This window comes from Ambystoma mexicanum, chromosome 13 (genome assembly GCF_040938575.1).
Source record: "Ambystoma mexicanum isolate Mex_15411 chromosome 13, UKY_AmexF1_1, whole genome shotgun sequence".
NCBI lineage: Eukaryota > Metazoa > Chordata > Amphibia > Caudata > Ambystomatidae > Ambystoma > Ambystoma mexicanum.
In genome coordinates, this window is record NC_090938.1 from 397,036,424 (window position 1) to 397,051,603 (window position 15,180).

Consider the following 15,180-nt stretch of genomic DNA (forward strand, 5'->3'; position numbering starts at 1 on the left):
GTTCCGGACTGGTGTGAGGAGCCATCTCTTCAGTGGATATCCAGCATCACCTGTATGTGGACGATAAACGTATGATGTGGAATGCCATTGCTACGTACGCACACCCCCCCTCCCCCCTTCCTGCCAGGTCGTTGCCGAATCACATACCCCACATCATCATGCATGAAATGAGACTCACCGAGTAGCCAGGATCTGTTCCCTGCGTGTCGCTCCATGTAGCGTGGTATTGTAGAGTTCCTCAAGACCATAGAATCATGGGTTGATCCAGGGAATCGGGCACAACAATGTGTAATGATCCTGTTGGAGTCACACACCATTTGTACATTCAGGGAATGAAATTGTTTTCGGTTGCGGTACTGGGCCTCCATGGCATGTGGGACGACCAATTCCACATGGGTGCAGTCGATGGCACCAAGGCAACCCGGTATGCCGGCAAGTGCATAGAATCCCACTTTTGTGTTGGTAATTTCCTGCTCCGAGCGTGGTAGAGAGATGTAGTCGTCTGCGTGCTGCAGGAGGGCATCGAGCACTTGCAATAGTGTCCGTGAGAACAGTGGCTGAGAAATGCCATGCAACTGTCCGACTGTGTGCTGGTAGGTGCCTGTGGCCAGGAAGTGGAGTACAGACACCACCTTCAGTAGGGGTGGGATGGCGGTTGGGCTATCTATCATGCTGACAAGGTCAGCCTGTGTCATGTCCACAATGGCGGCTATGGTGTCCCGGTCCAAACGGTAGAGGGTGTGGATCTGCTCATCAGTGAGGTTGAACGGATGTGCTCGGAGGCGTGGGATTGCGGGCTGCCTGCGTGGTGGTAGTGGCTGTGCTGGCGGCCCTTGCTGGCCCTGCCTTGCCCTCCTCCTCCTGCGTCTCCTCCGTGCGGCCGGTTGTAGTTGGTGTTCGTCTTCTTCTTGGAGTTGGAGTACTTGCAGTGCTATCAGGTCCCCCAGGGCCAACATCGCGAGTCCTGCCGGTAGCATTTCGGAGTGGGTGTGGTTGTGGGAGGAGACTGGGTGTGCAATTTATGTGTTTTCAGGCTGTATGGCCTCCACCTGTGGTGATTCATTCCACCTGTGCAAGCTGCTCTCCCCTTTGGCCGAGCACGTCCCGCACACAACGCTGCAATTCAAGGAATGGCATCTTGCTATTGCAATCATGTATTTGTACCCGATGGCCGTGTAACATTGGTTGATATGTTCATTCGGCTATGGTCCCATTGTTTCACATACAATCTTTGCAGTCGCGAACAGACTTGTGAAGGGTCAGTGGAACGTAGTACTCGAGTAACGGTGGGCCCTCATGCATCACTGTACCGAGTTGCACCGACGGGCGGGGCGTCCCATTTGTGGGTGAAGGCAGTTGCCATTTTCACACACAGCCGCACTAGATGGATTAATTTGTGATTTCAAGCGGCCACAGATGCCTTTTCGACGTGATGTTGCAAATGAGGAATTCGAAGGGCGGCGCTTTCGGTTATCAGCTAGCGGCGAGGAGATGCCCACAGGTCTGACTGCAAATATAACGTTCTATTGTTCAATGTCCTTGAGACAGGGGCCATGGCGAGGATGCAATGATTGATGTGAATAGTTTGGGATGCGCAATAGCGACGTGGGCGATGAGGCCGGACGTTCCCAAATACATGTTACTTCACAACACTGGAATTACGGGCTGGGGCACTGTGGATTTTGCAGGCTGCATAACGCACAGACTCAATGGATATTTCTAATGTTATGTGAGTAAATATTCAGGCGTTTTTATACCGGGATGAGGGAATGATGAATGGATGCATGGGCAGTTGATTTGATACAGAGTTTGCCATGTACAGGGCTTCTTGGAATCTGTCCGCCTCCCCTGCGCTATGTGATGCAGGGCTGCCATAGTGGGACCATCGTCTATCTGGCCTTGTTGAGCCCTCCCTGTCTCGACGCGCCTTCAGACACTTGTGTCCATGCACGTTAACATTCCCATCAGATGGATTCTGTTTTCACAGACGCATGCACAGGTACACTCGTTTGTGATGGTGTTTACACCTCGATATAGATAGTTATGAGTCGCAAGTGGTTTTGGGGTGGTGATGATCCTTTGGAGTGGGCTAGCATGCATATGGCTGTGGATTTAGTGTGATCATTGAAGTGAGTTGTTCGAATGTAGTTCTGATGGCCATTCTGTTCTTTTTCTTTTCTTTTGGTTGACAGGTATCTCCTCCCCTTTTGCCACTGCCATCTGTATGCCACTCCTGCAGATGGCTTTTACTCCCGACACCTGCTGCTTCGTGTTAATCAGTGGAGCAGCATTACGATCTTATGGGACGATCGCCAATGGGCCACATGCCCTTACGCAGTACTAGTGGCTCGGAGCAACATTTCGGCCTTTCAGCTGGACTAGTGCCTCCCCATTGGGACGGCCCTGCGGTTCTGTGCGCTTCCATGTTGCCTTTTCGTACGTGAATGTGGCTCTGTGTACCATGATGGAACAGGGCGTCACACAAGTAGTAGCTGGTCATTTCTTGCGGATGCAGCCCACAATGGTGAAATGTGTTTTGGAGTTCATGGCCTAATGGCTGTATGGGCTTGGTGATTTTGTTGTGCATTAAATTTCTATTCTGATATGGGCCGTGTAGCGTTCTTCTTTGCAAGTGATGTGGCATATTCCTATTTGGGGAGCGATGTATTGTGAGGAGATCTGCATTGGGTTCCAGCTTCGGAGTTTAGTTGCGTGGTACTGTGCTGGGCGCGTTTGCCTACGAAGCCCAGTGAGGTCAGGGATGAGGGCTGCCAATATGACTGTTTGAATGATGTCATGCTCAGGGGCGGGGGAATAGGTTTTGTGTAACAGATGCCGGTCAGCCAGGTGGACTGGTGGAATGATGTGATTTTCGGAATATTGCTGGTCACAGGTGCCTGTGTTTGCGTGCGTTTCTTGGTGGGGGACTGTGGTCATGTCCATTGGAATGGCTTCTGTATTCGTGCCATCTGTGCCCTGCAGCTCCCATTGGCCCCTCTTGTGATTCTTTTGTTCGTTGGCATGCATGGGTGACTTGTACATTTCACTGGTTGCATTGTGACTTCATTGCACCTACGGGGAGTTGTACTTTGTGGGCAGGGAGCGGTGTACAGGCACTCGGTGGGGCCGTTTACGGTTGATTCGCGATGCCGTACTTCTCACCATGGCGGAATGGTACTTTCCGCCGTGCTTGATGGCGTTAGGTACATGTCCGCTAGGGTCGGAATTCGCGTACCCTTGCGCCATGGTGGTATTTACGGTTTGGCATGGCGCGCGCGTACTTGGTGCAGTTAGCGTTGGCGTTCACTACGGTGTCGCTAATGGCATCGTACTTTGCGGTGACGGGTCATAGTCGCACCGAGCGCTATTCGATGGCGGTATTGCATTTCCGCCATCGTTTTTCGATTTCCGCCAGGGTCGTAATGAGGCCCATTGTGTTTATAATGTCGAAAATGGCATTACCTTGATGTAATAAGGTGGCAAAGCATAGAATGGACAATGAGATATTCTGTACACAGACAGAAAATCGTTCTGGCTGAAATGGCTTTAATGAAAATGTATGTACTGAAAATGTGGCTAAAAGGAGAAGAAACTGAGTAGTGCTCAAAGTGTGTAAAGATGAGGTAATTTTAAAGTTGAGACGTTCGAGGACACCATGCTTTCAGAAACTTGACGAATGGGCAGATCCTAGACTTTTAATTAGGCTGTGTGTGAAACCGTATCTAAAAAATCCAGCTGCACCAATTATAAATTGAACAAAGCACCGAAGAAGAGTCAGGAATGCATGCTAGAGCGTATTTCATACTGAAGGGTTAGTCAATTAAAATTAATTGCCCAATGAGCTAATGTTTAACGATGAAGTTGTCTAAGACTGTGCAGGAAAAGGTGGGGGCAGATTTGCTCCCTCACATTTTGCTATAAAATGAGCGTGTGTAATGCTAGGGTGGGTGGTTGAGTGAGGGAACTTGACTACCGCGGATAGTTGGGCACTTTGTCAGCAGTCGCATGAAATAAATCCTTTTGAATTTAACAGTCTCTGTGCTGATCCATTGAGTTGTCCTTATTGAATTGTGTTGGAGTATGTGAATCCTGCACCCCAACCTCCTCAAGGTGCAGCTATCTTGTTTTACAGGTACTAGAGGGTGTGCTCCTCCTGTACAATGCTTATGAGCTTGTCTGATCGTATCTGCTTGGATACAACTGTACTCACTCTACACCTCCTGCTGCCTCATGTCAGAAAAATACCAATCTGAGGGACCTCGACGCATGAGGGATCATGGGTACAGTGGACGTCACACTATGGATAGTATTACTGGCACGCCCTGTCGACGTCCCTTTTCGAGTTTTGAAAATAACTGTAATACTCTGCAGCTTCCACTAGGTGTCGGCCTATGCACAGCATGTGAATTTAAGCAGATACAAGCATCAGTAATACGATTACGGTGAGTAATGTGTGTGTATATATATATATATATATATATATAAAATTCTGAGGCTTGTAGTTCTGCTTAGAATCACATGCTGTTCAAAGGCCAACATCAAATGGTAGTAGCAGAGTATTGCATGACTTATTTTCGAAATTCAAAAAGGCACGTCGACTGGGCACATTTGATATATTATCCCTTGTGTGACATGTACTTGGTGCATGGTCTTTCATGAGCCGAGTTGCCTTAGATTATTTTTTTCCGCCATCGTAGTCGGTCGCTATTTGCAGAGTTCCTTGGCCAATACCATTATTATAAAAGCCTGCCGGGTAAAGGGCATAGGGTGTTACGCTCCGCTGGGGAGCTAGATTGTCCCAGGAAGGCCGCCATCCATAGCGCCTGAGTGGTAGGCCTCACCCCCTTCATCCACAAAGCCGGCAGCAAGACCTGCCAGGACTGAAGCCCGCGGGGTAAAGGGCGCCAGGTGTAATGCTCCTCGGGGGTGTTAAGCGACTGCTGCCGGTCGAACCCGGATGCCCAATGAGTACAGGACAGCTGCCTCAAGTTGCCCCAAGTCATTGAGCAGTGAGCACAGGTGAGGCGTGTAAAAGAGGGGGTGGCGAGTGTGGAAACCTTTCAACAGTTCCACCAGTCGTCGGCCCCGAGTGCTGAACACTGAATTGCCTATGTCCGTCCCTTTGCTATTCCATTTATTCTTTAACTGTCTAGTACCGGCATGATGACGATAGCAGTAGCCACAGATGTCGTTGCCTCCCCTGTCTCACCCCCACTTTCACCACCTCGGACCTTCCCTCACTCATCTAGGAGTTAATTCTTATCAGTAAAACGGATGCTAGTGGATCGACCTCCCCCCCCTCCCCGAGGCGGTTTTCCTGGTGATGACAAACCCAGATCTCAGAGTCCCCCGATGATAACGGGAGAAGCTTATAACCTGATGAAGGAAATCCATGAATTCCTGGGATCTGCTATGGGGGAAAAGATAGAGGCTAAACAGGAACGCCATGGCAAGGGGATTGCTTTGATAACAGCTACATTAAATGCAGGGGATGGTTCCCCAGAAGAAAGCCCAGCTACAAGCGATGCCCCCCCTTTTACTCCGCAGAGCAGGGGTTGGGGGGGTCACCGTAGATAAAGTCCCTATGGGGTTGTGTGACTCAATTATTCCAACTCCCATGGATGCCCACACTCCACTTGCTATTCTACCCATAAGCTTTGATTCCAAGCCATGGCCTCTTATGAGCTACCCTAGGGCCCTAGAGGATAAACTCCAGGTGACTCACAACTGCTCCATAGGCATCCGCGGCACCGACTAACTTCAATATAGAGTCCACAAATGCCGCCTGTGTAGCAAAAGGAATACCCAACATCCCACCAACAGGGCCACAGAAATGGGGAACCCCTTTGCCAACAACTACCCCACAAGCACCATCAGGAACCAATGCCTGTAATTTACTTGATGTGGGAGGACAGTATATTGACAATGGACATTGGCTGGGAGGTAACCGCCTTGCTACACATTCCCCTGCTGCACCTTCTACCCCCATCCCAACTCTTGACCTAGAGTACACATCACAGGGTTGTCATTGTTCTCGGGTCCTCGCAGAATTGGTGGCCCTAAAGAAACTTTTACTGTTGGTATTAGATAAGGCCGGTGGCATTGGAAGAGGGAACCCAGGGGACCAGCGGCCAAGCACTCAGTTCGACATCAAGGACTGATCCATGGGCAACAAATTCCTGTATTGCCCCCCAAAGGGCATGTGATCCAGCCTGCCCCAAGTGGCCACATGGCACCCACATGTGTGTTGCCGGTAAAAGAGCCTGAGGGTCAGTCCAACATTGGCACTAGCCTGATGCTCACCAATGAGCAGATTAATCCTTCCCAAACCTTTTTGTGTGGCGATCTTGGGTCTCCTGCTCATAGGGGCCTGAATGTCCTGCGAGGGGCTAAGGTATGGGGTAGTACGTGACGTGGCCAATAGAATGGCAATTGTACCTTCGAGTTGTAATGCACCAAATTCACAGGCCCCGAACTTGCAAGTCCCTCAGTACCAAGGCATGGAGTACAGAAACCCAAGGAAGCCATGAAGAACAGGGGTGGTCTATATTCACAGGGTACCTAAATGCTCTGACGCCAAGCCCGAACCAAGAGCCTCTATCACAAACAAGTGCATCCACTGGTTGCGGACAGTGCATGGGTGCCGGTCATTCATCGGGGAGGACATCCTTTGGTGCAAAAGACTATTGTACAATGATGGAAGCCTGTATGACTCTATCCGCATAGAATTAAGGGACTCTAACCTGGCTAATGGTTTGTTGGGAATTGATATCCGGCAGGGCTCAAAGCCCAGCACCTCGATCATCATCAGTGCCTTCCCCTCCTGGAAGAGCACCGATCCTATGGAATCACTGCTCCCGTTGGGAGCTGGGCCTAAGCCATGTATGTTTACCAGACCCAATCTAGTTGATCTGGGGTCAAGAACCGAGGGGCCCAGGACTAGAAGTAGGAACCCCCTGTAAATATGGTCTGTTCTGAGTTCTCTTATGAAATGTATAAAATTGTGTTGTGCAACTTGTATGGCGCTGAGCCGAAATAAAGTTAATGAAAGTTAATGAAACAATTATTATAAAAGTAGTTCACTTTTAAAATTAATTGTTCGCAACCACTTCTTATTAATAGTTTCAACGACCATCCTTCAGCGGCTGTCGATGAGCATCTCCTGATCCGAAGCTTTCGGCGGCGGGTCCTTATTACTCGACGGCCTGTTTACTTAAGCCTAGACAAGGCCTCGGCCTGTTATAGTAGGGTAAGTGTTTTCTTTTAATATACTTTTTTCATCAAAGAATGTCTTTTCTTGCCTCTCCCCTTTACACTCATCATGGAAAATACACCCTTTTCATTTTGCCTGCAATCGGAAATACACGTGGAAGGACACACACTGTGTGTGCAAACATTGCCTCCACAGAGATCATTCAGAGAAACACTGTAAGTCCTGTAATTGTTTAAACCTAAAGTTTTGAAAGACCGGCGTACAAAATGTTGGGCAGCCCTCGCCATGCAGGCCAAGGCTTCTATCGATATCCCAACGGGCGCAAAATAGTCTGAGGAGGAACAAGGCAGTTACGGCACACAAAGTGATGCAGAAGAATACATGGGTTCTGCCAAATCTCAAGTGCCAGTCCCCGCCTCCCATAAACATGCCGGCGGTCCTGCGATGGAGACCACTCTCAGCGACTAAGGCACACATTTGCGTCACACTAAACAACCCCAAGCGGTACATCGTCAACTTCGTCGGACAAACGCAGGAACGCAGTGTCACAAGAACGCAGTAAAACCCGGTCAGACTCGAAGCATCCCTTGTCATCTGGGCTCTCGTCTACTCGATCCCCGCATGACAAACACAGAAATAAGCACCGAGCAAAATATCTATTGACACTGTGCCTAAAAAGTATTTCCTTTCGCTTGCTGAAAATATAATTTTTCGTCACGGGTGCATGGTGGGTCGATACTCAAACAAATCTGTAAACACATTTCACAAGTGGTTTCCAAGTCCACTGAAGACCTGTTAAAACTATCTAGTTTTCATGCCCATTGCGTCGAAACAAACACAGTACACAGCTTCCACATTCCCGTTGTCAGAAGCTTTATATTCTCAAGAAAAATATCCTTCTAATGCCTTTCAATTTCATAATGGCCACAATTCAAGCCTTTGGACTAGAGAGAAGTTTGAGAAAACAATTAACAAAATCTCATGTTATTGATTTTATGGATATACATCCTGACCAATTTACAGGAGAACCAGGGGTGGGGGAACCTCCTGCTAAAACCCAGAGGTTGCACTTGGTACACCCTTCTAACACTTCTTCTGCACATAATGCCTCACATCCACCTGATAACCAAGGCTTATCAAATGATATTTACATTGTTCATGACCAACACCAGCATGGTGATCAGTATTCTCAAGATGACCAGTATTAGCATCTGCAGAGACACTTCCTGAAAAGGAAAGCAAAAAATGGTATTGGGTAATAAAAACGCGGCAAAAATGTTGCTGGTAAAAAAAAAACGCATAAAAAATGATGTGGTTTGACCCGGTAAAGGTGTACACCATTATACCATTTAAGGGAAGCGGGAGTTGAGGGGGTGTCCCCCTCTCCCCTTAAATGGTATAATAGGTCCAGGGGTTGCGGGGGTGTCCCCCGCATCCTTTACATGATTGTGATGCAAAAAATTACAGCATTTTTGCTGCAATATTTTGTATTCACAGCCATTTTTGCTGCGATTTTAAGACATGGAACCCAAAAAACAACATACCCTAGGCTGGAAAGATTCGATGTCAGCAGTGTATCAAACACGCATTGCAAATAATAGATCATCATTAGCTAGTTATAACAGTCATCTTTGGGATACTGTACTTCAACAAATAGATACAGTTCTTGAACCCTTGAAGTCCCAAATTCAAAAAACAGTGTCTGAGGGCAAACAGGTTGCCAACTGCATCCTTAAGAACAACTTAGACGCAGTAGATAACGCTGGTCGCATTATTGCTGAGGGAACACTCTTAAAGCGTCAGTCTTCATTACGCCAATCTGGCTTTAAGCTAGAGACACAAGCATTCTTATTAAACATGCCCATTAAACCCAATGTTCTCTTTGGCAAGGCTGTAGACGATGCTCTTAAAAGTCTAAAGAAGTGCACAAAACCATAAAGACATTAGGTCAATTATAGAATAAACTCTATGTACAACGGGGCTATTCAACACATGCCGTTCCTTTTGCAGACAGGGATTCCCATGCTTGTCACAAACATGTTATAATCGGGGACAATCCTCTTGTTTTGCCTCCCAAAGTCAATCCACCCCTTACCAGTCAAGCTTTCAAAGGGGCTACAAAAGAACTTGAGGTAGAGGTAGGGCTGCCACTGTTAGAGGCTATACGGCCTCTATGCAGTGACATTCCCATCCAGGTTGCCTCCCATGTCTCCCCAGTTGGAAGCCGCATTTGTCTATTCATCCATGAATGGGAGGGAATCACTTTGGCTTAGTGGGGTCTGTCAATGGTGGCAAAGGGTTACTCCATTGAGTTTCTAGAGAAACCTCGACATCATCCACCAAGACGCAGGAAGATGTCTCCAGAGCACCAAGAAATCCTGCAAGCAGAGATTGAGTCTCTCCTACAAAAAAGAAGCAATAGAGCTGCTCCATTTTACAAGGTAAACAAGGGTATCTATTCAGTGTACTTCATAGTGCTAAAAAAGGATTTAACTGTGCGTCCAGCCAACACATATGTGAAACCGCAAAAGTTACCTATGACAACACTTGGCAACATTACATATGAAAGATGCATACTTTCGTATTTCAATGTTGCCAGCGCACAGAAAAGCCCTGCGCTTTCAATAGTGGATGATGTGACGAATCGGGAGACTTTGTCCCAGAATTAGTAAGCAGGAATGGAATTTCCACGCCTAGACCCTGAATATTTAAACCAAATCGCACCACAGCTCATCAATCACATTCCAATTTACCACATGGGTTTATGTATTATTGCAAAGCAACAACCCCATCTCAAATCACTGAGACAAGGAGGCTGCATCCAGAGGGAAAAGGAGTAACAGTGAACATACACAACCTTAGTCCCTTCTTAATCTTGTGGGACTAAGTTGCTAAGAAAAGGAAAGAAGCACTGAGATTAAGGAGAGAAGAAGGAAGTTGATGTGATTGTGAAAGTAACTATAGCAGCGGTGGTCGAGGAGCACAAAGAGGAAAGAAGGATTTGTGGGAGAATAGTGGCACTATTCTCCCTTTTGGCCCTACTCATTCTGATGCCTTCATCCCCGCTGATTTCCCTTTCTACACCCCTCTCACAACCCCTCTCTCCTGGTCGGACCACTCTCCTCTCATCTGGGACCTCTTGGCCCCCTGACCGAGCCTCCACCAGTACTGCCAGCCTCCTTCGCGGTCATCCGACCGATGAAACGAGTGTCAGCTGCTGCGTTTGCCTCCACCTTCATTCCTCCTCCCTCCCCTTCTCTTGACTCTGTCCTCTCCAATCGTTATCTTGCTATCACTAGCACTCTTGACATTCTCGCCCCTGTCATGAGGATCCACCTGAAACCTGCTTCTAAGCATAACACCTGGTATGACTCTGATCTAGCCGCTCTGAAACGCAAGTGCAGATTTGCTGAACGGAAGTGTCAGACCTCAGGCTCATCCTCTGAAAGGCAATATCGTCTCTCTATTCATTACAAGAAGAGGGCCCACATCCAAACCCCTATTTCCGGAGCCTCTACCAACACGGCTGAACTCTTCAAAATATGCAAGGAACTTGCCAATCAATCTGCAGTCTCCATCTCGCCTCTGCCTTCTAAGGCCCTCTGAACAGGGCTGGCCACCCATTTCACTTTCAAAACTCAGCACATTCTGAGCTCTGTCTCTCCTTCCCCTTCCTCCGCTCCTGCCCCCTAGTCCCCTGCCTCCCTTGGTCTCTCTTCCACCCCAACCTACTTTCCCCACCTTCTCACCCATCACGTCTGAGGTCTCTAGAGTACTCCTCCCTATAAAAGTCTCTTTCAAACAGGTATCGCCCTGCTCCTCCAGAACCATTAAGGACACCATCTCCTCCCTCCTTCCCTCACCCCTGGGGGAACCTAATAGCACTTACCCCTGCCCCTTTTTTCTTTCTCTTCACTGCACTTGCACGCTCTGACTGTCACAAGGCCTAGTAGGACCGTTATTTGGTTCTTTTTTATTAATTGTCAACTTTCAATGTTTATTGCTCCCTTGTTCACTTCCCTTTTGCCTTGTGGCGCCTTGATACACTGTCTTACGGTATAAGCGCCTTATAAATATACAATGAAATAAATAAAAACAAGCAGGGCGGGATACACACTCTAAGTCTGTCCAAGTTAACCCAGAAGATTTGGAATTGGTCTCTCCAACGCAACATTTTCCTACTATCTCACTATGTTCCAGGGGAACACAATTCACTAGAAAACAACTTAAGCAGAAATCTGCAGCTTCCCACAGAACACTCAAATATTTTACACAATGTCTTTCACCCAATGGTGGCAACCAAATCTGTTTGCAACTCAGCAAAATGCACAGTTTGTTTGTTTGTTTATTTATTTGGTAATGCGCACCTAACCCTTGGGTAGCTGGGCGCAGCAGTTACAAGGATACTTGAAGCTTAGTTAAAGGATACAGATAAGTACATGAAACATAAACAAAGTATTACATACAAGTTGGGTAGGGTATACACACAATCGGGGCTTACATTAATGAGGAAAGATGGAGGTAGACACATATAATCTCACGGGTTTATGCAAAGGTCGCAGGTCCAGGTGGTGGGCAATTTTTAAGAGTCGTTAGTTCGCAGCCAATTCAGCAAGTTCCGTCTAAACCTAGAGTATGGTTGTTCCACTCTAATGGAGATGGGCAGGGCATTCCAGGAGATAGCAGCTTTGACAGGGAAGCTTGTTCCACCAGCTTTGGAGAGTCTAAATCTGGGAATTTCTAGACAAAGGTGGTTGGAGGCCCTAGTGTGGTGCGTCAGGATTTTTTGCATGAGTCTGGCAGAGAGATAGGGGGGAGCGGCATTGTTGAGGCATTTGAAAGTGAGGGATGCCATTTTGAGTAGTATCCTGTCACTGATTTTTAGCCAATGCTAGTTTTTTCTGGAATTGGAAATATGTTCTCTGCGTGGTATATTCAGGGCTGCTCTCCGGGCATTGTTTTGTAGTATTTGAATTTTGTTGATAGTACTTTTGTTGGCGCCAGCATATAAGGCATTGCAATAGTCTAGCTTGGACATTATTAATGCATTGGCGAGTGTGATGCAGCTAGTTTTGGATAAGAAGGGTCTGCAGGCCCTAATTAGTTTACAAGTGTAAGCTGTAGATGAAGCCATCGAGCTAACCTGTTTATTTAGTAATAGTGTAGAGTGCAAGTAAAAACCTAGTGCTTTTACCTGAGTATCTACTTTAATTTCGTTGCCGTCGATGGTAAAAGCATCGTAATTGGGGCTTCGTTTTTTAGGCTGGAGTCAGAACCCAAGATCAGAATCTCAGGAATCTCAGTCTTGTCATCATTTAGGCAGAGTCCATGTGAGGCCATCCATGCCTGAATGAGGAGGTATATCTTGTTTACCAGAGCCGTGTCTTCAACAAAGTTGCCCCAGAGGGGAATGAGGATCTGAGTATCGTCGGCATAATTAATGTATGTAACACCCAGTCGGTCAAGTTTGTCGAAAAGTGGCTTGGTAAAGATGTTATACATTGTCGGTGAGATGCATGAACCTTGTGGAACACCACAGGTAATTTGGATTGGGTCAGCTGAGGCTGACGGGGAGAAGACTCTCATCGTGCGGTTAGCTGGGAAGGATTGAACCCAGGCTATAGCATCACTCGAGAAGTGTGCTGCTGACGCTAGATGTTCACATAATACTGCGTAAAACACCAGATCAAAGGCTGCTGAAAGGTTGAGTAGGAGTAGCATAGCTGTTTTACCATTATTCTTCAACTTGTCGTTTTGTGTCTTTAAATCAATTAACACCGTTTCCGTCCCATGTTGTGGTCTGAAACCAGATTGGCGTGATCCTAGGAGGTGGTTGGCCTCCAAATAAGTTTCTATTTGGAGGTAGGCTACTCTATCAATAGTTTTGAGGAAAAAGGGGACAGTTATGATAGGTCTGTAATTAGTGGGGATGGGCGGGACTAGTGTCTGTTTTTTGAGAAGCGGTAATACCCACGATTCTTTTAGGTTAGTCGGGACCAGTGCTCCAGATAAGATTTTGAGGTGGGAGCATTTTACGCATGCATTTTCAAATTAGAGAGTAAATGCAATTTCAAGAGAGTAAAAATGAGTTTTCTCCCCTGCAAGAGAGTAAAACGTATCCAACACATACTATCGAATAGTATATTTGAAAGCACAATATGCAGAGAGGTGATGGAAGTGTTTTTTGAAAGGAACAGCTTTAAAGTTTTACTGCGTTTCTTCAAGTACATTTTTCTAAACAAACACAGTAAAACTTTAACACCGCCAGTTTCAGGGAAAGGCTTCCCTCATCTCTCTGCCTAACAAAATGCAATTGCGCACATCCAGGGGCGCACCCAGGCTAAAATTTAGGTGGGGCCTAACCCTTCAAATGTTGGGAGAGGCACTAACTTCAGAGACGATGGAGAAGTGGCAAACTTACTGTCTGTAATTCCACAGCCGAGCGAGAATTGTGCGCGGTGGCGCTCCAGGCATGGGGACAGGCACCAGCGCCTGATACGCTCGTTCCACAAGGAAGTGAGCTGAGAGGTCAGCTTCCTCTAACAATGTCTTAAGCAGACCCTCACCAAATTGCAACATGGGACCATTCACTGGCACCCCCGGAACTCCCACAATATGAATATTATTCCAGTGAGAACGCAACTCCAAATCCTTGCAGTTCGATCTAACAGCGGTAAGCTCCTTTGTGACCCCTTTCAGTAGCTGATCATGAGAAAGGACTGTATCATCAAGGTGCCCCATCCTCGTCTCAGTCTCTGTAATGCGCCCACTCTCCTTACCCATTCTAGCCTTCAAGGAGCTTATATTGGCAACAATATTTTCCATCTTAGTGTTAACAGAACCAACTCCAGACTGCATGGCTGCCATAAGGGGTTCCATCTCCGCAGGCGCCGCCATTGCACAAGCCGGGCAATCTCTGCAGCAGATGCAGTAGGCACCTCCCTGCAAGGAGTGCTAGCAAAGGAATCCATCAGCCCACATTTCTTGGCAGCCCCCTTCATCATTCTCCAACACGCAATGTACTCAGGTAATGACAGCACCTCACCAAGTATTCCAGCAGCTAGGATGTCGAGGCGCACCTAGTAGGCCAGAATCTGCACCGCACCACGCAAATCCAGCCAGGCACCCTTTATCCCTGTCGGATCCAGTTCACAATCCACTACCTGTACCTACAGCCAAGTGCTGCACCGCCAGGAGCAGTATATCAAACCCATAATATAAAGGTTACAGTCTTCCCCACTTCATCCACAAGGGTAATGTTCAGCTCTGCAAAAGGGTAGCTGGCCCACAAACAGCAATTCCTGTCCCTCAAGTGGCGTGCCAGGAGCAATTCAGCTACATATATGGGCAGAGATCAAAACCTCTCAATAATAACCACTGCAGGCCTGGGCTCAAAATAAGTAATTTAGCCAAAACACTGTACCTCCAGCCTCACCCCAGGGCACCTCCAATCATGTGGCAAATCACTGGCCAAGATCACACCTGCATGGCCTCTCGCTCCCACGGGCTTCAGATCCCATCACCTGAGCCCGGAGCAGGCTGCAGCGTATCAGGCCCCTCGAGCACTGATAAATGACTGGTGCTCCCTGCCGGCGGCCTCCCAACGGGGTGCAGCATAGGATCTCCTCGGGGAACGAAGTATGCACGTCCCCGCCGTAGCAAGCCCACTCCACACTCAGGCCTCAGCACTGCTGTCTTTTTGTCACGAAATTAACAAGCCAATGCAGGATTTATGGGCAACAGGATAGCCTTGTGTATGTTGCATGCATTAGCAACGTGCATGTGAAACATGTTGGGCAATATGGTAATGGCTGGAGAGAAGCTCAAGAGCAGGGGAGTCGGGTGAGCTCTCCAAAAAGGCGATGGCAAGCATTGAGAGAACCCCTGAATGCTGGGACCTGGTAACAACATTGCGATTTTGCTAGTAAATACGACGGAAAGACGAGATTGTATTAAAGGCACGGGGT

General features: G+C 47.6%; 1 protein-coding gene across 6 annotated transcripts in view; it reads left to right on the top strand.

Moving 5' to 3' along the window:
• TSSK4 (testis specific serine kinase 4) overlaps positions 1-15,180 on the top strand; it is a 2,423,787-nt gene that overhangs the window by 409,350 nt on the left and 1,999,257 nt on the right. For all 6 annotated transcript variants that reach the window (XR_011282998.1, XR_011282999.1, XR_011282997.1 and 3 more), the window contains one exon: positions 7,123-7,249. Coding sequence is in view for 3 of the 6 variants with exons in the window: in XM_069633969.1 (XP_069490070.1) it covers positions 7,123-7,249 (127 nt within the window). In the remaining 3 variants the exon portion in view is untranslated. The remainder of the gene's footprint in view (positions 1-7,122; positions 7,250-15,180) is intronic.